The sequence below is a fragment of the Salmo trutta genome, chromosome 34 (assembly GCF_901001165.1).
Source record: "Salmo trutta chromosome 34, fSalTru1.1, whole genome shotgun sequence".
NCBI lineage: Eukaryota > Metazoa > Chordata > Actinopteri > Salmoniformes > Salmonidae > Salmo > Salmo trutta.
Window position 1 is genome coordinate 24,591,675 of NC_042990.1, and position 24,164 is coordinate 24,615,838.

General features: G+C 44.3%; 1 protein-coding gene across 1 annotated transcript in view; it reads left to right on the forward strand.

Annotated features, from left to right (window-relative positions):
• The first annotated feature begins 2,951 nt into the window (after positions 1-2,951).
• The window catches only part of LOC115173876 (uncharacterized), a 29,740-nt gene continuing 8,527 nt past the window's right edge, over positions 2,952-24,164 (forward strand). The window contains exons 1-7 of the mRNA XM_029732358.1: positions 2,952-3,054; positions 14,528-14,582; positions 14,755-15,051; positions 16,624-16,678; positions 16,928-17,027; positions 19,294-19,348; positions 19,520-19,816. Coding sequence (XP_029588218.1) covers positions 14,531-14,582; positions 14,755-15,051; positions 16,624-16,678; positions 16,928-17,027; positions 19,294-19,348; positions 19,520-19,816 — 856 coding nt within the window. The 5' untranslated portion in view covers positions 2,952-3,054; positions 14,528-14,530. The remainder of the gene's footprint in view (positions 3,055-14,527; positions 14,583-14,754; positions 15,052-16,623; positions 16,679-16,927; positions 17,028-19,293; positions 19,349-19,519; positions 19,817-24,164) is intronic.

The following is a 24,164-nucleotide window of genomic DNA, read 5'->3' on the forward strand; positions in this document are numbered from 1 at the left end:
AGCGCAAAATTTTACGTAGCGTCATTATGTCATGTTCCTACGTTATATACGTATGCACTGCACGGTAGCTTTGACACCCGTTTTTAACGTCACCATTAAACTAGACATTGGGCAATACCGATGTTGGCATTTTTTTCTAATATCGTTCGATTCCGATATGTTCACCGATATATCGTGCATCCCTAGTTAAAACGCTGTCAGTTCCACTTTAAACTTTAGGTCACCGGTTACATTGAGTGCTAAACGTGAAATTTTTTTGCAATGGGAAGTAATAGTTGTACATTTTGATTGTGAAATGCCTTATGGTTGTGTTTTTGTGTTCTTATGATTGGGACCTACTGGCTTATTATGTCTGAGTTTATGGACTGCTTATCCTTTAACATCATGCTGTGTGTGACTGCTGTCTTTCCATGCAGTGGTGCCTGGAGAAGTGGGTACACTCTAATTTTGGCCAAAAGTTCCCAAACGGCCCACCCAGCAAAGGAAAGGCACCCTGTGTGAAAGTACTATATTTTCCTATACATTTTTCAGATGTTCACTCTCAAAATCATACCTTTTTTATAGAAAAAAGACAAATGTGACGGTCTAAGGCCACAACAATGCTTAAACCACATCAATCTGATTAGGTGGGCCTGACAGGGCCTGGCTCCACAGTGGGTGGGCCTCTGTCCACCCAGGCCCATCCATGTCTACGCTCCGGATGCAAACAGCACATGATGACAAATAGCCTTCTAACCAACACTAAGGACTTAACTTTTTCAATACCTGGTTTGCATACCAATTGTTGCCTTAGTTATCATTTACTGCTAGATATCATAAGTTAAAACGTCTCCTACCCTGCCGGCTACGGATGTCAAAACCAGTTGAGAGCTGCACGCTCTTGCTGCCTGCAGATGATATTCCGCTGAAACTAGGCTATGTGTGTGGAGCGCATGTGACTGTATTTCACGTGCTTGGCGATTGTGTAGGCTACATTGTGCATGATTTCTCTATTGTGCTACATAATTGATAAGTCGTATACCTCCACTAAACTACTTTGATATGCATCAGTAGGGATTAAGAAGTATAAACTGGGTGGTTCGAGCCCTGAAAGTTGATTGGCTGACAGCCGTGGTATATCAGACCATATACCACGGGTATGACAAAACGTTCATTTTTACTGCTCTAATTACGTTGGTTACCAGTTTATAATAGCAATAAGGCACCTCAGGGGTTTGTGGTATATGGCCAATATAACACGGCTTAGGGTTGTATCTAGGCACTCTGTGTGGCGTCGTGCATAAGAACAGCCCTTAGCCGTGGTATATTGGCCATATACCACACCCCCTCGTGCCTTATTGCTTAAGTATAAGCAATGCCCACAGAAACAAAAGTGGGTATACGGCTTATACCTGCGTATACCCTCCACTAGAGCACTGGCTCTTTGTGTTTTACAAAAAGTGCACTCTCATACATTAGTGCGCTGGTATTACGGTCCTTTCAGAATCACGAACCTGTCCCACATTGAAGGCCTATAGGTTCACCACTGTACTAACCTGTCACACACTGAAGGCCTATAGGTTCACCACTGTACTAACCTGTCACACACTGAAGACCTATAGGCTCACCACTGTACTAACCTGTCACACCTATAGGTTCACCACTGTACTAACCTGTCACACTGAAGACCTATAGGTTCACCACTGTACTAACCTGTCACACACTGAAGGCCTATAGGTTCACCACTGTACTAACCTGTCACACACTGAAGGTCTATAGGTTCACCACTGTACTAACCTGTCACACACTGAAGACCTATAGGTTCACCACTGTACTAACCTGTCACACACTGAAGACCTATAGGTTCACCACTGTACTAACCTGTCACACACTGAAGACCTACAGGTTTGCCACTGCGCAACATGTCTATAATAGATCTAAAGGCTGTTAAGATACACTCCTTTCTTGAAACATTAATACAGTATGTATATATTTGACCTGGCTAAATGGTTTTATGCCCTGACTAAGTGGAAGCTGATAATTATTCATTTTTTTACTCTGCTGGTCTCAGGAAGACATTTTGATACCTCACTGTCTGAGACCGAGTCAAGACTGAGTACAAGACAAGACCGAGACACTCAATATGTGATCTCGAGAATGGACTCAAGGAACATTCACTGTCTTCTTGGTAAGTAACTCCAGTGTAGATTTGACCTTCGGTTTTAGGTTATTGTCCTGCTGAAAGGTGAATTAATCTCGCAGTGTCTGGTGGAAAGCAGACACTGCGAGATGGTCTAGAGTATTACAACACCGATAAGGGATATATTAGTGTAAATATTGGTATAGATAAAAAGGGTTTGTTGTTGATACTGTAACAAGTGACAAATGATAGTCTTACTACAGCTATTAATCATGTTAATAAAGAATGACAGAAGTTATTTAAAAGCCTGGTGATAGACTATCAGAATTAAAGGGATTTTGCACAGTAGGGAAATAATGTTTTCTTTTACAACTGTATTGTATTTTATGATGTCATGTTTAACAAAATAACATATTGTAATAAAGTCTTAATGTGACTAAAGCTGACACTGACTGGTGTGTCTGTGTGAGCGTGCACACACGTGTGTGTGTCTTTGGGAGAGCTGACTTAGATTCACTGACTGTATGGTATAGTGTATTAGGGTGTAAAACACACCAGCCACAGCAGCCAAGCTGTCCTGGGCCCCAGAGAATAAAGGCTAACAAACTCAACAAAGTCAAACAATGATACTGTATACACACAAAACAATTCAGAGCAACATCCAGCTAGCATTAAATATGAAGAATACTGCCATCTACTGGTAGTAGTGTGTTAATACTTCATACCTTTCAGACTGTCAGTACAGTTGAAAGTATGGATTATATCCCTCGCACTCCACGCAGGTTAATAATAATAACTAAATCACGCAGGTGACGTGACAGCGTAGGACGTGCCCTCACGTCAGACCACGCACGGTCTCTAATATTCTTCTCGCAGAGTTAGTTTAGCTGTGTCGCGCATGTTGACTGCTGCGCTGCTCCCGTAAACTAAACTGTGTGAGTTGTGTGTACTGTCAGTCTGTCACCAACATTTGAGGGCGAAATTCGCCCTCCAAGGCTGTGTGACAGCTCTCCCCTACCTATCCCTTCCTTGTCTTGTACTCATTTAGCCCACCAGCTAGTGTGTGTGTTGGCCACCGTATTCCGATGTTAACCTTGTCAATATATCCCTGCTGTGGTTGTTATCAAGGCCACCGGGCACTGCTTGTTCTTCAACTATTTAAAACTTAAACGGGTCTCTTCCCTAGATAAACACATCTAGGAAGGTTGTTAGCCTAACCAGCTGTAAAACGTGAGATTCGGATTGCCTCCCCTAGGCATTCATCTCCCCTGGTATCACTAGCATGCTACACTAGCTAGCTAGCTAGCTAGTTTATCAACTCAATTTAGCTGCCACTGTGTGTTGTCAGCTTGGCTTACCAAACGACGGCCCATTCGTGCATGTTTCGCATAAATAAGCCTAGGTTTAAACATGATATCTTTCCTGCTCCAGCCCTGTGGTCATAGCTAGGCTCACCCGAAATGATGTTGCGAAATTATTGTAGCTCTACCCTGTACTGGGGTAGCTGTTGTATCCACTCTCTGGTTACTATTATTTTAGTTCATTTGATGAATTAGTATATTGCATAAGAAATAATTTATATTTATAATTAATCATGTATATTCTTAACATTCTGAACTTGGAGAACAAATCAAATCAAACTTTATTTGTCACATGAGCCGAATACAACAAGTATAGAGACCTTACCGTGAAATGCTTACTTACAAGCCCTTAACCAACAGTGCAGTTCAAGAAATACTTAAGAAAATATTTACCAAATAAACTAAAGTAAAAAATAATAAAAAGTAACAATAAAATAACTATAACGAGGTTATATACAGGGGGTACCGAGTCAGTGTGCGGGGATACAGGTTAGTTGAGGTAATTTGTAAATGCAGGTAGGGGTAAGGTGACTATGCATAGATAATAAACAGTGAGTAGCAGCAGTGTAAAAAACAAATGGAGGGGGGATGTCAATGTAAATAATCCGGTGGCCATTTGATTAACTGTTCAGCAGTCTTATGGCTTGGGGGTAGAAACTGTTCTAGGAGCCTTTTGGTCTGAGACTTGGCGCTCCGGTACTGCTTGCCGTGCGGTAGCAGAGAAAACAGTCTATGACTTGGGTGACTGGAGTCTTTGACAGTTTTATGGGCTTTCCTCTGACACTGCCTATTATATAGGTCCTGGATTGCAGGAAGCTTGGCCCCAGTGATGTACTGGGCCGTACGCACTACCCTCTGTAGCGCCTTACGGTCAGATGCCATAAAAGGCGGTGATGTAACCGGTCAGGATGCTCTCGATGGAACAGTTGTAGAACTTTTTGAAGATCTGGGGATGCATGCCAAATCTTTTCAGTCTCCTGAAGGGGAATAGGTGTTGTCGTGCCCTCTTCACGACTGTCTTGGTGTGTTTGGACCATGATAGTTTATTGGTGATGTGGACACAAAGGAACTTAACTCTCGACCTGCTCCACTACAGCCCCATGCCTTTTCCTGTAGTCCACGATCAGCTCCTTGTCTTGCTCACATTGAGGGAGAGGTTGTTGTACTGGCATCGCACTGCCAGTTCTCTGACCTCCTTCCTATAGGCTGTCTCATCGTTGTCGATGATCAGGCCTATCACTGTTGTGTCGTCAGCAAACTTAATGATGGTGTTGGAGTCGTGTTTGGCCACGCAGTCATGGGTGAACAGGGAGTACACGAGAGGACTAAGCAGGCACCCATGAGGGGCCCGCGTGTTGAGGTTCAGCGTGGCAGATGTGTTGTTCCCTACCCTTACCACCTGGGGGCGGCCCGTCAGGAAGTCCAGGATCCTGTTGCAGAGGTACAGTTGAAGTCGGAAATTTACATACACCTTAGCCAAATACATTTAAACTCAGTTTTTCACAATTCCTGACATTTAATCCTAGTAAAATTCCCTGTCTTAGGTCAGCTGGGATCACCACTTTATTTTATGAATGTGAAATGTCAGAATAATAGTAGAGAGAATGATTTATTTCAGCTTTTATTTCTTTCATCACATTCCCAGTCGGTCAGAAGTTTACATACACTCAATTAGTATTTGGTAGCATTGCCTTTAAATTGTTTAACTTGAGTCAAATGTTTTTGGGTAGCCTTCCACAAGCTTCCCACAATAACTTGGGTGAATTTTGTCCCATTCCTCCTGACAGAGCTGGTGTAACTGAGTCAGGTTTGTAGGCCTCCTTGCTCGCACATGCTTTTTAAGTTTTGCCCACAAATTTTCTATAGGATTGAGGTCAGGGCTTTGTGATGGCCACTCCAATACGTTGACTTTGTTGTCCTTAAGCCATTTTGCTACAACTTTGGAAGTATCCTTGGGGTCATTGTCCATTTGGAAGACCCATTTGCGACCAAGCTTTAACTTCCTGACAGATGTCTTGAGATGTTGCCTCCATATATCCACATAACTTTCCTTCCTCATGATTCCATTTATTTTGTGAAGTGCACCTGTCCCTTCTGCAGCAAAGCACCCCCACAACATGATGCTGCCACCCCCGTGCTTCACGGTTGGGATGGTGTTCTTCGGCTTACAAGCCTCCCACGTTTCCCTCCAAACATAATGATGATCATTATTGCCAAACAGTTCTATTTTTGTTTCATCAGACCAGAGGACATTTCTCCAAAAAGTAAGATCTTTGTCCCCATGTGTAGTTGCAAACCGTAGTCTGTCTTTTTAATGGTGGTTTTGGAGCAGTGGCTTCTTCCTTACTGAGCCACCTTTCAGGTTATGTCGATATAGGACTCGTTTTACTGTGGATATAGATACTTTTGTACCTGTTTCCCCCAGCATCTTCACCAGGTCTTATGCTGTTGTTCTGGGATTGATTTGCACTTTTCACACAAATAAATTCCTCTATAGGAGACAGAACGCGTCTCCTTCCTGAGCGGTATGACAGCTGCGTGGTCCCATGGTGTTTATACTTGCGTATTATTGTTTGTACAGATGAACATGGTACCTTCAGGCGTTTGGAAATTGCTCCCAAGGATGAACCAGACTTGTGGAGATCTACAATTTTTTTTCTGAGGTCTTGGCTGATTTCTTTTGATTTTCCCATGATGTCAAGCAAAGAGGCACTGAGTTTGAAGGTAGGCCTTGAAATACATCCACAGGTACACCTTCAATTGACTCAAATGATGTCAATCATGCCTGTCAGAAGCTTCTAAAGCAATGACATCATTTTATGGAATTATCCAAGCTGTTTAAAGGCACAGTCAACTTAGTGTATGTAAACTTATGACCCAAAGGAATTGTGATACAGTGAATTATAAGTCTGTAAACAATTGTTGAAAAAATGTCTTGTGTCATGCACAAAGTAGATGTCCTAATCAACTTGCCAAAACTATAGTTTGTTAACAAGACATTTGTGGAGTGGTTGAAAAACAAGTTTTAATGACTCCAACCTAAGTGTATGTAAACTTCTGACTTCTGACTTCAACTGTAGGTGTTTATTCCCAGGGTCCTTAGCTCAGTGATGAGGTTGGAGGGCACTATAGTGTTGAACGCTGAGCTGTAGTCAATGAACAGCATTCTCACATAGGTGTTCCTTTTGTCCAAGTGGGAAAGGGCAGTGTGGAGTGCAATAGAGACTGCATCATCTGTGGATCTGTTGGTGCGGTATGCAAATTGGAGTGGGTCTCGGGTTTCTGGGATAATGGTGTTGATGTGAGTCATGACCAGCCTTTCAAAGCATTTCATGGCTACAGACGTGAGTGCTACAGGTTGGTAGTCATTTAGTCAGGTTACCTTAGTGTTCTTGGGCACAGCGACTATGGTGGTCTGCTTGAAACATGTTGGTAATACAGACTCAGACATGGAGAGGTTGAAAATGTCAGTGAAGACACTTGCCAGTTGGTCAGCGCATGCTCGGAGTATACATCCTGGTAATGCGTCTCAACCAGCGGCCTTGTTAATGTTGACCTGTTTAAAGGTCTTACTCACATCGGCTGCGGAGAGCGTGATCACACAATCGTCTGGAACAACTGGTGCTCTCATGCATGTTTCAGTGTTACTTGCCTCGAAGCGAGCATATAAGTTATTTAGCTCATCTGGTAGGCTCGTGTCACTGCGCAGCTCTCGGCTGTGCTTTCCTTTGTAGTCTGTAATAGTTTGCAAGCCCTGCCACATCCAACGACCGTCGGAGCCTGTGTAGTACGATTCGATCTTAGTCCTGTATTGACATTTTGCCTGTTTGATGGTTCGTCGGAGGGGATAGCGGGATTTTTTATAAGCTTCCGTTCCTTGAAAGTGGCATATCTACCCTTTAGCTCAGTGCGAATGTTGCCTGTAATCCATGGCTTCTGGTTGGGGAATGTACATTCAGTCACTGTGGGGACGATGTCCTCAATGCACTCATTGATAAAGCCAGTGACTGATGTGGTGTACTCCTCAATGCCATCGGAAGAATCCCGGAACATATTCCACTCTGTGCTATTAAAACAGTCCTGTAGTTTAGTATCTGCTTCATCTGACTACTTTTTTATAGATCGAGTCACTGGTGCTTCCTGCTTTATTTTTGCCTTGTAAACAGGAATGAGGAGGATAGAGTTATGGTCAGATTTGCCGAATGGAGGGTGAGGGAGAGCTTTGTACGCGTCTCTATGTGGAGTAAAGGTGGTCGAATTTTTTTCCCCTCTGGTTGCACATTTAACATGCTGATAGAAATTACGTAAAACTGATTTAAGTTTCCCTGTATTAAAGTCCCCGGCCACTTGGAGCGCCACCTCTGGATGAGCGTTTTCCTGTTATACAGCTCATTGAGTGCGGTTTTATTGCCAGCCTCGGTCTGTGGTGGTATGTAGACAGCTACGAAAAATACAGGTGAAAACTCTCTAGGTAGATCGTGTGATCTACAGCTTACCATGAGATACTCTACCTCAGGCGAGCAAACCCTGAGACTTCCTTAGATATCGTACACTAGCTATTGTTTACAAATATGTATAGTCCCCCGCCACGTGTCTTACCAGAGGCTGCTGTTCTGTCCTGCCGATAGAGTGTTTATGTTTAACCTGCCAGCTGTATGTTCTTAATGTCGTCGTTCAGCCACGACTCGGTGAAACATACGATATTACAGTTTTTAATGTCCCGTTGGTTTGATATATGTGCTTTCAGTTTGTTCCATTTATTTTCCAGCGATTGAACGTTACCTAGCAGTACGGAAGGCAAGGGCAGATTAGCCACTCGTCGCCTGATCCTCACAAGGCATCCTGATCTCATTCCGCGAAACCTACTTACTTACTTACTGACTTTATTGTCCCCATGGGGACATTTTGTTGCAGTGTCATGTACATGTTTAATGTGGCATTTAAATACAAAACAAAATTGACTATACAACTTTCATAACAGTTACATACAAATAAAAAAAGACTAGCCTGCTGGCCTTACTGAGTCGATAGGAATATTAGCCCGAGCTATTTGGAGGGATATCCCAGTTCTGGTGTCCAGAAGCTCTTTTCGGTCATAAAAGACAGTAGCAGCAACATTATGTACAAAACAAGTTACAAACAACGCAAAAAACAAACAAAATAGCATGGTTGGTTAACAGCCGATAAGACGGCAGCCCTACCCTCAGACGCCCACAGTCAACCTTCTCTTCAAGCGTTTGCGTTCATGACCAGAGAGCTAGGCAGACTGAGTCAGGCTACACCACTGTGGAACCCACAGCCGTGAAACCAGGCATCACAGAGTCGTGGCAGAGGAACCTCACTGCTCTTACTCGGCCCAGCCCTACACACGCCCTTGGTCCTACAACCAGCCTAACACAGGTGCTCACCAACCCCAGATGGCGTTGCAGCCACACCCCCAACCCCCAAGAGGCCGTGGCCGTGGTCGTGGTCAGCGGCCCCCCAATCCCACAAACAGGCGTGTGGGCAGAAACTGAATGGCGGGGGATGGCTGTCGACCGATTTACCCAGCAGAACCTGACCTACTGGCCATCCCACTCCTCAGACCCGTGGGTGGTGATGACCCTCTCACAAGGGTACAGGCTGCAGTTTCGACGCCAGCCCCCACCATTCTCAGGGATCAGAATGACTTGTCACAGAACCCCTGAAAGCTTACACCCTCAACCTGGAGAAGGGCGCGATCACAAGAGTAAAAGCATCAGAACAGCAAGATGGCTTTTACTCAACCTATTTCCTGGTTCTGAAGAAAGATGGAGGCTTCCATCCAGTTCTGGATTTAAAATGGTTCAATGTTTTCCTAAAAGTTCTTCTCTTTCACATGTTGCGGACAGTCAATGTTCTCCAGACCGTAGCCGCAGGGGAATGGTTCACGTCCCTGGACTTAAAGGATGCTTCCTTTCACGTTCCTCTGTTGCCAGAACGCATGAGTTTCCAGTGCCAGGCATACCAGTTTGAGGTATTACCCATCGGTCTCTCCCTGGCTCCTCGTGTCTTCACAAGATGAGTGAGGGCAGCCCTGAGCTCCCTCAACCTACAGAGGATCAAGATCCTTCCTTACCTCGATGACTGGCTCATCTGTGCCACCTCATCTGCGCCAACAACGAAAAGAGCAACTTCCTGCCAAGCCAAAAGGTCACCTTTATTGGCATGTCTCTGAACTCCCGCACTATGAGGGCATGTACAGTATAACACCTCAGCACGTGTACAGCATTCTTCTTCTTCTGCAACAATTCCAGTTGAATGCATTGGTGAAGGTACGAACCTTCCAACAACTGATGGGCATGTTTGCGGCAGCCTCCGCAGTGACACCGTTAGGCCTGCTGTCTTTAAGGCTACTACAGGTGCGGTTCAATGACCTCCGCTTAGACCCCAAGCAGGACAGAAACACCAAAATACGGGTGACAAGGGCGTGCTACTCTGCTCCGCTGCCGTGGAGGAAGAGAGACTACCTGACTACAGGTGTCCCTCTCGGATCAATTCCGGCATGACGGGAAGTAGTGACGACCGACACTTCATTAACAGGCTTGGGAAGAAAGAGCACATCAACGTGCTAGAACTTCAGACAGTTTAACTAGCCCTGAATCACTTTCTGCCGTTTCTCCAACACAAACATGTCCTGATTCAATCAGACAATACTGTACATTGACAGTGTTCCACATCAGCCATCAAGGGGGAACAAGGTTTGTACAGTCCCTACAGGTGGCCCAACAACTCTTGATATGGGCCCTACCACAACTGGTCTCCCTATGAGCCATTCATCTCCCAGGCAAGGTGTCCGAGGTGGCAGACTTCTTGTCGTGACAGAAACTGTCCCCGGGGGAATGGAGACTTCACCCACAAGTGGTGAAGATGATATGGCAGCGATTCAGAGGGCCTACTGTATGCTTTCCCTCCGACACCCCCCCCCCCCCTGATCTTAGCAATGTTGCACAGGGTCTCTAAGGCTCGGCACAGGCTGCTGCTTGTAGCCCCCAGATGGCCAGCGAGACCCTGGTTTCCAACCCTTAGTCTTCTGCAGGGAGAGCCATGGCAACTCTCTCACAGACAGGACCTGCTCTCACAGTTAGACGGCAAGATATGGCATCCCAGCCCAGACCAACTACAGCTATGGGCATGGCCTCCGAAGAGCCCGACCCTCTACTGATCGGTTGCGATCCTGCTATTATCGAGACGTTGCAGTGAGAGCCTCAGCCATATCGGCTAACCATTTACGCATTGATGGAAAATCGGCAGGGATGGCTAACCATTTACACATTGATGGAAAATCGGCAGGGATGGCTAAGCATTTACACATTGATGGAAAATCGGCAGGGATGGCTAACCATTTACACATTGATGGAAAATCGGCAGGGATGGCTAACCATTTACGCATTGATGGAAAATCGGCAGGGATGGCTAACCATTTACACATTGATGGAAAATCGGCAGGGGCCCACTAACTCATATGCCAATTCTTACAAGGTGTCCGCCGTCTGCATCCCCCACAGGGAGCCATCCACGTGGCATCCTGGGATCTGCCACTAATATTGAAGGCTTTGACAAAAACCTCCTTTCAAGCATACGGAGGAGTCGGACATAAAAGGGTCATCTCTGAAAATGTCTTTCCTCTTAGCTATTTCATCAGCGAAACGTGTGAGTGAGCTCCACGTTCTCTATATGAGCCCTGTCTGCCTACGATGGAAGGCAGATGACCTAGGCATGACCTTATGGCCCAATCCAACTTTTTTGCCTAAGGTTTTATCACCCCTTCACATCAATCAAGCCATCGAGCTGGCAGCCTACTGCCCCCCTCCTTTCCAGAATGCTGCGGAGGAGCGAGCAAATCTCCTGTGTCGGGTCCTTTCCCTCAAACGCTATATGCAAGCCTCGGAGCACTACACAAAGTCAGATCAGCTGTTTCTGTGCTTCGGTGGGAAGTCAAAAGGCCTTTCATTGTCCAAGCAGAGGCTTTCACAGTCAGGCTTTCACAGTCTGGCTTTCACTCAAGGGTGTAGGGCTCCCTGTCCCAGAACGTGTGATATGTCACTCGACCAGAAGTGTCGCCACATCTGAACACATATGAACCGCGGGGGCACACTGAGAGGCGTCCCACTAATGAGATATGCACAGCTGCCCTGCACGTTCTTAAGATTTTACAAGGTCAACGTCGCATCCTGCCACACCATGGGCTCTGCCATTCTTCCAGTGGTAGTGGTGCATTAATCAGATGTTAGTAGTGCTATTCCGCATGACCCTGTTGGTATGAGTCATCCATACTTTCAACTGTACTGACGGTCTGAAAGGTATGAAGTAAAACGGAAGTTAGGAATGTAAATATGGTTCTACGTATACCTGTAAGACCGTCAGTACTTTTCTGTCACTCTGAATCTTATGGGCGAGAAGATTCTCTACAACAGTGCGTGGTCTGACGTACGGTTTTATATGAACCGTGGGGGCACGTCCTCCCACGCTGTCACGTCACCTGCATGATTTAGTTGTTATTATTGCTCGACCTGCACGGAGTGCGAGGGATATAATCCATACTTTCAGCTATACTGACAGTCTGAAAGGTATGAAGTAGAACCATAGTTACATTCGTGACTTCCGTTTTTATTTCATGTTTAATCCCCTCCAAACTCTTCTCTACTAGTTCTCGCCTCGACAGTACAGCAGAGGTTAGACGATGAGGTGGCTGAGGTCATGTAATGTGTTACTAAAAGGCTGAAAGTTTAGGTAAAGACTTTACTGTAATTTCCTGTCTGTGGTTGTGGTCCTGTACAGAAGAGAAGGCAATGTAATACCTGTGTTCATTCTGCATCATTTGATTGACAGCACAAAGTTCCCAACCACTGATCTCTCCTCCGCCTACGGAAATAAGTCTAATTTATGCAACAGAACACACCAGAAGACTAGGACTACCTATCATATTCTGCAGTATGTTTGTATTTTGAGGCTTATCGATCTATCTTAACTATTTACATAGGTAGACCCTAGTAGACAGTTTGGGCTTGGGGTTCAGAGGTTTATTTTAAAATGAAAAAATTGTGGTCAATATTGCCATTGGCAGTTCCTACGGTCTGTCTTTCTCTAAAATACATTCGCTCCTTCCTCCTTAGGAGTTTAAAATGAATGCACTGGTGTAAGACATATCGTGTAAACTCACTTTAGGAGATGTTTACAGATTCCAATATTTTTGAAGGGCAAAATTTGAACAATTATAAGCAGGCTTCACATATAAAGAAGCCTTGAAGCCACAGGCTAGAATATTGTTGTGTGTTGTCTATCGTTTCTCAGGATTCTCTATCGCAACTGATTTATGTGGTGGCTAACTATGTTAGTAACTTATGCTTTGTGTAACGGCCGTCAAAGGGAGTAGACCAAGGCGCAGCGGGTTGAGTGCTCGTTTTAACGTTTATTTTAATAAACATGAACACGTAACAAAAACAAGAAAGCGAATGACAGCTAAACAGTTTTGCAGGCTAACCCTAGCAGTACAAAAACAACTTCCCACAAATGACAGGTGAAAATCGGGCTACCTAAGTATGACTCCCAATCAGCAACAACGATGTACAGCTGTTCCTGATTGAGAGCCATACCAGGCCAACACAAAGAAATACACAACATAGACAGAGCATAGAAATACAAAACAAAGAACATAACCAAAAACCCTGGAATACTCTAAACAAACACCCCTCTACATAAACACAAATCCCAACAAACCCCGAACCACATAAAACAAACAACCCCCTGCCACGTCCTGACCAAACTACAATAACAAATAACATTTACATTTACATTTAAGTCATTTAGCAGACGCTCTTATCCAGAGCGACTTACAAATTCGTGCATTCACCTTATGATATCCAGTGGAACAACCACTTTACAATAGTGCATCTAAATCTTTTAAGGGGGGGGGGGTTAGAAGGATTACTTTATCCTATCCCAGGTATTCCTTAAAGAGGTGGGGTTTCAGGTGTCTCCGGAAGGTGGTGATTGACTCCGCTGTCCTGGCGTCGTGAGGGAGCTTGTTCCACCATTGGGGTGCCAGAGCAGCGAACAGTTTTGACTGGGCTGAGCGGGAACTGTGCTTCCTCAGAGGTAGGGAGGCGAGCAGGCCAGAGGTGGATGAACGCAGTGCCCTTGTTTGGGTGTAGGGCCTGATCAGAGCCTGAAGGTACGGAGGTGCCGTTCCCCTCACAGCTCCGTAGGCAAGCACCATGGTCTTGTAGCGGATGCGAGCTTCAACTGGAAGCCAGTGGAGAGAGCGGAGGAGCGGGGTGACGTGAGAGAACTTGGGAAGGTTGAACACCAGACGGGCTGCGGCGTTCTGGATGAGTTGTAGGGGTTTAATGGCACAGGCAGGGAGCCCAGCCAACAGCGAGTTGCAGTAGTCCAGACGGGAGATGACAAGTGCCTGGATTAGGACCTGCGTCGCTTCCTGTGTGAGGCAGGGTTGTACTCTGCGAATGTTGTAGAGCATGAACCTACAGGATCGGGTCACCGCCTTGATGTTAGTGGAGAACGACAGGGTGTTGTCCAGGATCACGCCAAGGTTCTTAGCACTCTGGGAGGAGGACACAAGGGAGTTGTCAACCGTGATGGCGAGATCATGGAACGGGCAGTCCTTCCCCGGGAGGAAGAGCAGCTCCGTCTTGCCGAGGTTCAGCTTGAGGTGGTGATCCGTCATCCACACTGATATGTCTGCCAGACATGCAGAGATGCGATTCGCCGCCTGGTTATCAGAAGGCAAATAACCCCTTTACTGGTCAGGACGTGACACTTTGTCTGTGGTTGTGGCCCTAAAACTAATGCAACATAAACATCTCCAAGACAATAATCAGCAGTAGGCCTCAAAGCCTCGTAGTTTCCTGGTGCTGCCAACAGGAGAACGGTACTCGTCTACGGACATGTCACAGAGTGAAAGAGGAAGATGTCATTGCATAACTGCCGGCAGAAGGATACGTACATGTCTAAATGTTTTATGATATATTGAAATATCTTGTAGCTTTTGTGTCAACTCTCGTTACAGGAGATGGAGATGAAGATAACCATCCTGGTACTAATCTTGGGAGTCTCTCTCATGGGTAAGTCTCTGTGTGTTTGTCAGATTAGTGCTTTTCCGTTGTGGGGGCAAGGTTTGCAGCGCCACTATTTGGATAGTCACCTATATACAGTATGGTCTCTAGATGCTCAAACTATCAACTTCAACTCTGTTGACATGACTAGCCTCTCTGTTTGTTTTGCTGTCACCTGTAGCTGCAGCCATCGAATGGAAAGCCACGGTTGGTCAGGAGGGCAGGTTGAGATGGGAACATGGTGTGGAGAATGCTAACAGCATCAGGTGGGAACGCGATAAAAGACAGATTGCCTACTGGGCTGACGGTACCTTCAAGCTGGAACCTGGTTACAATCTGACTAGTGGGGAAAGCTGGACCACCCTGGTAATCAACAATGTCACCAAGGATGATGCTGGGAACTACACCTGTCAGGCAAACATAATATTCGGCCCTCCTGAGGCGACCGGGAGGGTGGCGGGACACCTGCAGGTAGAAGGTGAGGCTGCATGGGCTTTTCCTGCTCTTGACTCATCACTACTCCAGCCCTTTTGATCTTAGTGCACACTTGTTCATTTCTCTTCATGCATTTAAGGGACAGATCGAAATTTACTGGGGGGTTGGGGACACTGGTCCAACTCAAGGTGTCATTATCAAAAATGCACCCCCCTCCCCAATGTTAAAAATATTTTTACAAGACCCTCCAATTGTACTGTAAAATAAATGTAACACCCTCCTCTTAATATAATTAACTCAAAATAATGTTAATGACCACAAATAACAAGAACTGTAGTGACCCTGTCTTTATAAACATTGATATCAGCTTTGCCACTTCAGCATGCTTTTGTGGCACAGTCGATGCCACGCAGGGCTACGGGCCAGAAGGTTGAGGGTTCGACCGACCACCACAGAGGAGCTCACTCTCCCTGCCTGTTTCATTACTTCACAATCAGAGCCGGTTGTAGACAATGATCAGCAAGGAGGGAATCAGATTTTTAACATTTTGATCCAATATTTATAATTATAGAAAATATATGCAACAAATTGTCCACCTACAGGTTTCTGTGCCAATGCACCATACAACCAATAAACAAAACGTACCGACTTCGGGAACTTCCATATCATGGTTTGCGTTTTCAACATCACAATAAATAGACTACGTCAATCTCGACAAACAGAAAACACATCACTGCCTCCAGAGTGGCGCAGCAGTTTAAGGCACTGCATCGCAGTGCTTGAGGTGTCACTACAGACCCGGATTTGATCCCAGGCTGTCACAACCGGCTGTGACTGGGAGTCCCATAAGGCGGCGCACAATTGGCACAGCGTCATCCGGGTTGGAGGAGCGTTTGGCTGAGGGGCTTTACTTAGCTCATCACACTCTAGTGACTCCTTTTGGCGGGACGGGCGCTTGCAGGCTGACTTCAGTCGTCAGTTGAACGGTGTTTCCTCGAACACATTGGTGCATCTGGCTTCCGAGTTAAGCGGACGGGTATTAAGGAGCACAGTTTGGCGAGTCATGTTTCGAAGGACGCATGACTCGACCATCGCCTCTCATGAGCCTGTTGAGGAGTTGTAGCGATGAGACAAGATCGTAATTGGATCGCAATTGGATATCACGAAATTGAAGAAAAATGGGTGAAAAATACACAAAAAAATATATAATAAATAAATAAAAAGAAAACATCACTCCCTACCTTGTAGGCTTACCCAGTGTTGAAGACTTGCCTTAACAATCTCCGAATGTCATTAAACTTTTTGGTGTTTTGTAACAGATGTCTCTTTCCATTCATCAAATTGCTGCTGCACAGTTTGGATTTATTGATTGATTGATTGAATTTTTTTGTCAGTAAGAAAAATACATGTATACACAAATAATGTTCAAAGTGACTGGGATTGCACAATAAAGTTGAGGACTGCCCACAGGAGAACGGTACTCGTCTACGGACATGTCACAGAGTGAAAGAGGAAGATGTCATTGCATAACTGCCGGCAGAAGGATACTTGCATGTCTAAATGTTTTATGATATATTGAAATATCTTGTAGCTTTTGTGTCGACTCTTGTCACAGGAGATGGAGATGAAGATAACCATCCTGGTACTAATCTCGGGAGTCTCTCTCACGGGTAAGTCTGTGTGTTTGTCAGATTAGTGCTTTTCCGTTGTGGGGGCAAGGTTTGCAGCTCCACTATTTGGATAGTCACCTATATACAGTATGGTCTCTAGATGCTCAAACTATCAACTTCAACTCTGTTGATATGCAGTAACTTGCCTCTCTGCTTGCTGTCATGGTGAAGCACCTGTAGCTGCAGCCATCTAATGGAAAGCCATGTCATTGCATATCTGCCGTTCATTCAGCTTCATTTGATTGACAGAACACAGTTGCCAACCACTGATCTCTCCTCTTACGGAAATACATTGAATTTATGCGACAGAACCGACCAGAAGACTAGGACTACCTATCATACTTTACAGGTTGTATTTTGAGGCTTATCTGTCTATTTTAACTATTTACATAGGTAGACCCTAGTAGACAGTTTGGGCTTGGGGTTCAGAGGTTTATTTTAAAATGAAAATATTGGGGTTAATATTGCCGTTGACAGTTCCTACGGTCTGTCTTTCTCTAAAATACACTCGCTCCTTCCTCCTTATGAGTTTAAAATGAATGCACTGGTGTAAGACAAATCATGTAAACTCACTTTAGGAGATATTTACAGATTCCAATATTTTTAAAGGGTGAAAGTTGAACGATTATAAGCAGGCTTCACATGCTGTATATAGAAGCCTTGAAGCCACAGGCTAGAATATTGTTGTTTGTTGTCTGTATGGTGGTTATCTCTTCTCAGGATTCTCTACCGCAACTGATTTATGTGGTGGCTAACTACGTTAGTAACTTATGCTTTGTCTGTGGTTGTGGCCCTAAAACTAATCTCCAAGACAATAATCAGCAGTAGGCCTCAAAGCCTCGTAGTTTCCTGGTGCTTCCAACAGGAGAACGGTACACGTCTACGGACATGTCACAGAGTGAAAGAGGAAGATGTCATTGCATAACTGCCGGCAGTAGGATACCTACAGTGAGGGAAAAAGTATTTGATCCCCTGCTGATTTTGTACGTTTAGCCACTGACAAAGAAAGGATCAGTCTATAATTTTAATGGTAGGTTTATTTGAACAGTGAGAGACAGAATAACAACAAAAAAATCCAGAAAAACGCATGTCAAAAATGTTAGAAATTGATTTGCATTTTAATGAGGGAAATACGTATTTGACCCCCTCTCAATCAGAAAGATTTCTGACTCCCAGGTGTCTTTTATACAGGTAACGAGCTGAGATTAGGAGCACACTCTTAAAGGGAGTGCTCCTAATCTCAGTTTGTTACCTGAATAAAAGACACCTGTCCACAGAAGCAATCAATTAATCAGATTCCAAACTCTCCACCATGGCCAAGACCAAAGAGCTCTCCAAGGATGTCAGGGACAAGATTGTAGACCTACACAAGGCTGGAATGTGCTACAAGACCATCGCCAAGCAGCTTGGTGAGAAGGTGACAACAGTTGGTGCGATTATTCGCAAATGGAAGAAACACAAAAGAACTGTCAGTCTCCCTCGGCCTGGGGCTCCATGCAATATCTCACCTCGTGGAGTTGCAATGATCATGAGAACGGTGAGGAATCAGCCCGGAACTATACGGCAGGATCTTGTCAATGATCTCAAGGCAGCTGGGACCATAGTCACCAAGAAAACAATTGGTAACACACTACGCCGTCAAGGACTGAAATCCTGCAGCGCCCGCAAGGTCCCCCTGCTCAAGAAAGCACATATACATGCCCGTCTGAAGTTTGCCAATGAACATCTGAATGATTCAGAGGACAACTGGGTGAAAGTGTTGTGGTCAGATGAGACCAAAATGGAGCTCTTTGGCATCAACTCAACTCGCCGTGTTTGGAGGAGGAGGAATGCTGCCTATGACCCCAAGAACACCATCCCCACCGTCAAACATGGAGGTGGAAACATTATGCTTTGGGGGTGTTTTTCTGCTAAGGGGACAGGACAACTTCACCGCATCAAAGGGACGATGGATGGGGCCATGTACCGTCAATCTTGGGTGAAAACCTCCTTCCCTCAGCCAGGGCATTGAAAATTGGTCGTAGATGGGTATTCCAGCATGACAATGACCCAAAACACATGGCCAAGGCAACAAAGGAGTGGCTCAAGAAGAAGCACATTAAGGTCCTGGAGTGGCCTAGCCAGTCTCCAGACCTTAATCCCATAGAAAATCTGTGGAGGGAGCTGAAGGTTCGAGTTGCCAAACGTCAGCCTCGAAACCTTAATGACTTGGAGAAGATCTGCAAAGAGGAGTGGGACAAAATCCCTCCTGAGATGTGTGCAAACCTGGTGGCCAACATCAAGAAACGTCTGACCTCTGTGATTGCCAACAAGGGTTTTGCCACCAAGTACTAAGCCATGTTTTGCAGAGGGGTCAAATACTTATTTCCCTCATTAAAATGCAAATCAATTTATAACATTTTTGACATGCGTTTTTCAGGTGTTTTTTTGTTGTTATTCTGTCTCTCACTGTTCAAATAAACCTACCATTAAAATTATAGACTGATAATTTCTTTGTCAGTGGTAAAACGTACAAAATCAGCAGGGGATCAAATACTTTTTTCCCTCACTGTACGTCTATATGTTTTATGATATATTGAAATATCTTGTAGCTTTTGTGTTGACTCTCGTCACAGGAGATGGAGATGAAGATAACCATCCTGGTACTAATCTTGGGAGTCTCTCTCATGGGTAAGTCTCTGTGTGTTTGTCAGATTAGTGGTTTTCCGTTGTGGGGCAAGGTTTGCAGCGCCACTATTTGGATAGTCACCTATATACAGTATGGTCTCTAGATGCTCAAACTATCAACTTCAACTCTGTTGACATGACTAGCCTCTCTGTTTGTTTTGCTGTCACCTGTAGCTGCAGCCATCGAATGGAAAGCCACGGTTGGTCAGGAGGGCAGGTTGAGATGGGAACATGGTGTGGAGAATGCTAACAGCATCAGGTGGGAACGCGATAAAAGACAGATTGCCTACTGGGCTGACGGTACCTTCAAGCTGGAACCTGGTTACAATCTGACTAGTGGGGAAAGCTGGACCACCCTGGTAATCAACAATGTCACCAAGGATGATGCTGGGAACTACACCTGTCAGGCAAACATAATATTCGGCCCTCCTGAGGCGACCGGGAGGGTGGCGGGACACCTGCAGGTAGAAGGTGAGGCTGCATGGGCTTTTCCTGCTCTTGACTCATCACTACTCCAGCCCTTTTGATCTTAGTGCACACTTGTTCATTTCTCTTCATGCATTTAAGGGACAGATCGAAATTTACTGGGTTAAGTTGGGGACACTGGTCCAACTCAAGGTGTCATTATAAAAAATGCACCCCCCTCCCCAATGTTAAAAATATTTTTACAAGACCCTCCAATTGTACTGTAAAATAAATGTAACACCCTCCTCTTAATAGAATTAACTCAAAATAATGTTAATGACCACAAATAACAAGAACTGTAGTGACCCTGTCTTTATAAACATTGATATCAGCTTTGCCACTTCAGCATGCTTTTGTGGCACAGTCGATGCCACGCAGGGCTACGGGCCAGAAGGTTGAGGGTTCGACCGACCACCACAGAGGAGCTCACTCTCCCTGCCTGTTTCATTACTTCACAATCAGAGCCGGTTGTAGACAATGATCAGCAAGGAGGGAATCAGATTTTCAACATATTGATGTCATATTTATAATTATATAAAATACATGCAACTAATTCTCCACCAAAAGGTTTCTGTGCCGATGCACCCCACAACCAATAAACAAAACGTACCAACTTCGGGCACTTCCATATCATGTTTTGCGTTTTCAACATCACAATAAATAGACCATGTCAATCTTGACAAACAGAAAACACATCACTCCCTACCTTGTAGTCTTACCCAGTATCGAAGTTTAACAATCTCCTTAAACATTTTGGTGTTTTGTAACAGATGTCTCTTTCCATTCATCAAATTGCTGCTGCACAGTTTGGATTTATTGATTGTTTGATATTATTTGTCAGTAAAACAAAATAGATCATTTTAAAGTGACTGGAATTCCACAATAAAGTCAGGGACTTACTTCCATTGTGGTCCCTACATTTGCTGCAGCGTATGCTACAGTAATATAAGGACTACGCATCTTCATCTGGCTTTCAGGGGTCATCTTTCTTTACCGTAAAGATCATTTTTTACAATTTCAGCTTCAGTTTTAAAACAGCGTGTCACTTGATATTGTTGCTTTAAATCAGTGCGAACGTCAGCATTCTGTTAGTCTTTCTCTCTCCATCAATCCCATTCAAATTGCATCCAAAATAGATCAATTTGTTCAAAATTGATATACAGTACCAGTCAAAAGTTTGGACACAACTACTCATTCAAGGGTTTTTCTTTCTTTTTACTATTTTCTATCTTTTTGAATAATAGTGATGACATCAAAACTATAAAATAACACATATGGAATCATGTAGTAACCAAAACGTGTGAAACAAATTAAAATATATTTTTTGGAGCTTTACACACTTGGCATTCTCTCAACCAGCTTCACCTGTCTTGAAGGAGTTCCCACATATGCTGAGCACTTGTTAGCTGCTTTTCCTTCATTCTGCTGTCCAACTCATCCCAAACCATTTCAATTGGGTTGAGGTCTGGTGATTTTGGAGGCCAGGTCATCTGATGCAGCACTCCATCACTCTCCTTCTTGTTAAAATAGTACTTACACAGCCTGGAGGTGTGTTGGGTCATTGTCCTGTTGAAAAACAAATGATAGTCCCACTAAGCGCAAACCAGATGGGATGGCGTATTGCTGCAGAATGCTATGGTAACCATGCTGGTTAATTGTGCCTTGAATTCTAAATAAATCACAGACATTGTCACCAGCAAAGCACCATCACACCACCTCCTCCATGCATCACGGTGGGAACCACACATGCGGAGATCTTCCGTTCACCTACTCTGCGTCTAGCAAAGAGACGGCGGTTGGCACTAAAAATCTCAAATTTGGACTCATCTTACCAAAGGACAGATTTCCAGCGGTCTAATGTCCATTGCTCGTGTTTCTTGGCCCAAGCAAGTCTCTTTTCCTTATTGATGTCCTTTAGTAGTGGTTTCCTTGAAGCAATTCAACCATGAAGGCCTGATTCACACAGTGTCCTTTGAACAGATGATGTTGAGATGTGTCTGTTACTTGAACTTTGTGTAGCATTTGTTTGGGCTGCAATCTGAGGCTGGTAACTCTAATGAACGTATCCTCTGCAGCAGAGGTAACTCTGGGTCTTCTCTTCCTGTGACGGTCCTCATGAGAGCCAGTTTCATCATAGCGCCTGATGGTTTTTGCGAATGCACTTGAAGAAACGTTCAAAGTTCTTGAAATGTTCCATATTAACTGACATTCATGTCTGAAAGTAATGATGGACTGTTGTTTCTCTTTGCTTATTTGAGCTGTTCTTGCCATAATATGGACTTGGTCTTTTACCAAATAGGGCTATCTTCTGTATACCAACCCTACCTTGTCACAACACAACTGGCTCAAATGCATTAGAAGGAAAGAAATTCGACAAATTAACTTTTAAGAAGGCACACCTGTTTATTGAAATGCATTCCAGGTGACTACCTCATGAAGCTGGTTCAGAGAATGCCAAGAGTATGCAAAGCTGTCATCAAGGCAAAGTGTGACCACTTTGAAGAATCTGAAATACACTGTTTTGGTTACGATATGAATACACATGTGTTATTTCAAAGTTTTGTCTTAACTATTATTCTACAATGTAAAAAATAGTAAAAATAAAGAAAAACCTTTGAATGAGTAGGTGTCCAAACTTTTGACTGGTACTGTATACAGTTGAAGTCGGAAGTTTACATACACCTTAGCCTGTAACGGGTGTCGTAATGATTGGACCAAGGTGCAGCGGGAACGTGTATACTCATCTTCTTTAATTGGTAAAAAGAAGGAAAGGAAAAACACGTATACAAACACAACGACCGCCATTAACAGTCCTGTCATGTGCTGTGCTCAGACACTAAACAAGGGGACAACTACCCACAAATCCCATGACAAAAACACCCCTCTTAAATAAGACCTTCAATTAGAAGCAATGAAGAGCAGCTGCTTCCAATTGAAGGTCAACCCCATCAACTAAACAGAAATAGAAAGACTAAACTAGAACATAGAAATATACTAACATAGAACATAAACCAAAACCCCGGAACACTCTAAACAAACACCCCTCTACATAAACACAGCCCAACAAACCCCGAACCACTTAAAACAAACACCCCCTGCCACGTCCTGACCAAACTACAATAACAAATAACCCCTTTACTTGTCAGAACGTGACATAGCCAAATACATTTAAACACAATTCCTGACATTTAATCCAAGTACAAATTCCCTGTCTTAGGTCAGTTAGGATCACCACTTTATTTTAAGAATGTGTTATGTCAGAATAATAGTAGAGAGAATGCTTTATTTCAGCTTTTATTTCTTTCATCACATTCCCAGTGGGTCAGAAGTTTGCATACACTCAATTAGTATTTGGTAGCATTGCCTTTAAATTGTTTAACTTGAATCAACCGTTTCAGGTAACCTTCCAAAAGCTTCCCACAATAAGTTGGGTGAATTTTGGCCCATTCCTCCTGACAGAGCTGGTGTAACTGAGTCAGGTTTGTAGGCCTCCTTACTTGCACACGCTTTTTCAGTTCTGCCCACAAATGTTCTATAGCATTGAGGTCAGGGCTGTGATGGCCACTCCAATACCTTGACTTTGTTGTCCTCAAGCCATTTTGCCACAACTTTGGAAGAATGCTTGGGGTCATTGTCCATTTGGAAGACCCATTTGCAACCAAGCTTTAACTTCCTGACAGATGTCTTGAGATGTTGCTTCAATATATCCACATCCTTTTCTTTCCTCATGATGCCATCTATTTTGTGAAGTGCACCAGCCCCTCCTGCAGCAAAGCACCCCCACAACATGATGCTGCCACCCCCGTGCTTCATGGTTGGGATGGTGTTCTTCAGCTTGCAAGCCTCCCCCTTTTTCCTCCAAACATAACAATGGTCATTATGGCCAAACATCAGACCAGAGGACATTTCTCCAAAAAGTAAGATCTTTGTCCCCATGTGTAGTTGCAAACCGTAATCTGTCTTTTTTTATGGCGGTTTTGAAGCAGTGGTTTCTTCCTTGCTGAGCGACCTTTCAGGTTATGTCGATATAGGACTCGTTTTACTGTGGATATAGATACTTTTGTATCTGTTTCCTCCAGCATCTTCACAAGGTCCTTTGCTCTTGTTCTGGGATTGATTTGCACTTTTCGCACCAAAGTACGTTCATCTCTAGGAGACAGAACGCGTCTCCTTCCTGAGTGGTATGACGGCTGCGTGGTCCCATGGTGTTTATACTTGCGTACTATTGTTTGTACAGATGAACGTGGTACCTTCAGGCGTTTGGAAATTGCTCCCAAGGATGAACCAGACTTGTGGAGGTCTACAATTTGTTTTCTGAGGTCTTGGCTGATTTTTTTTTTCCCCCCATGATGTC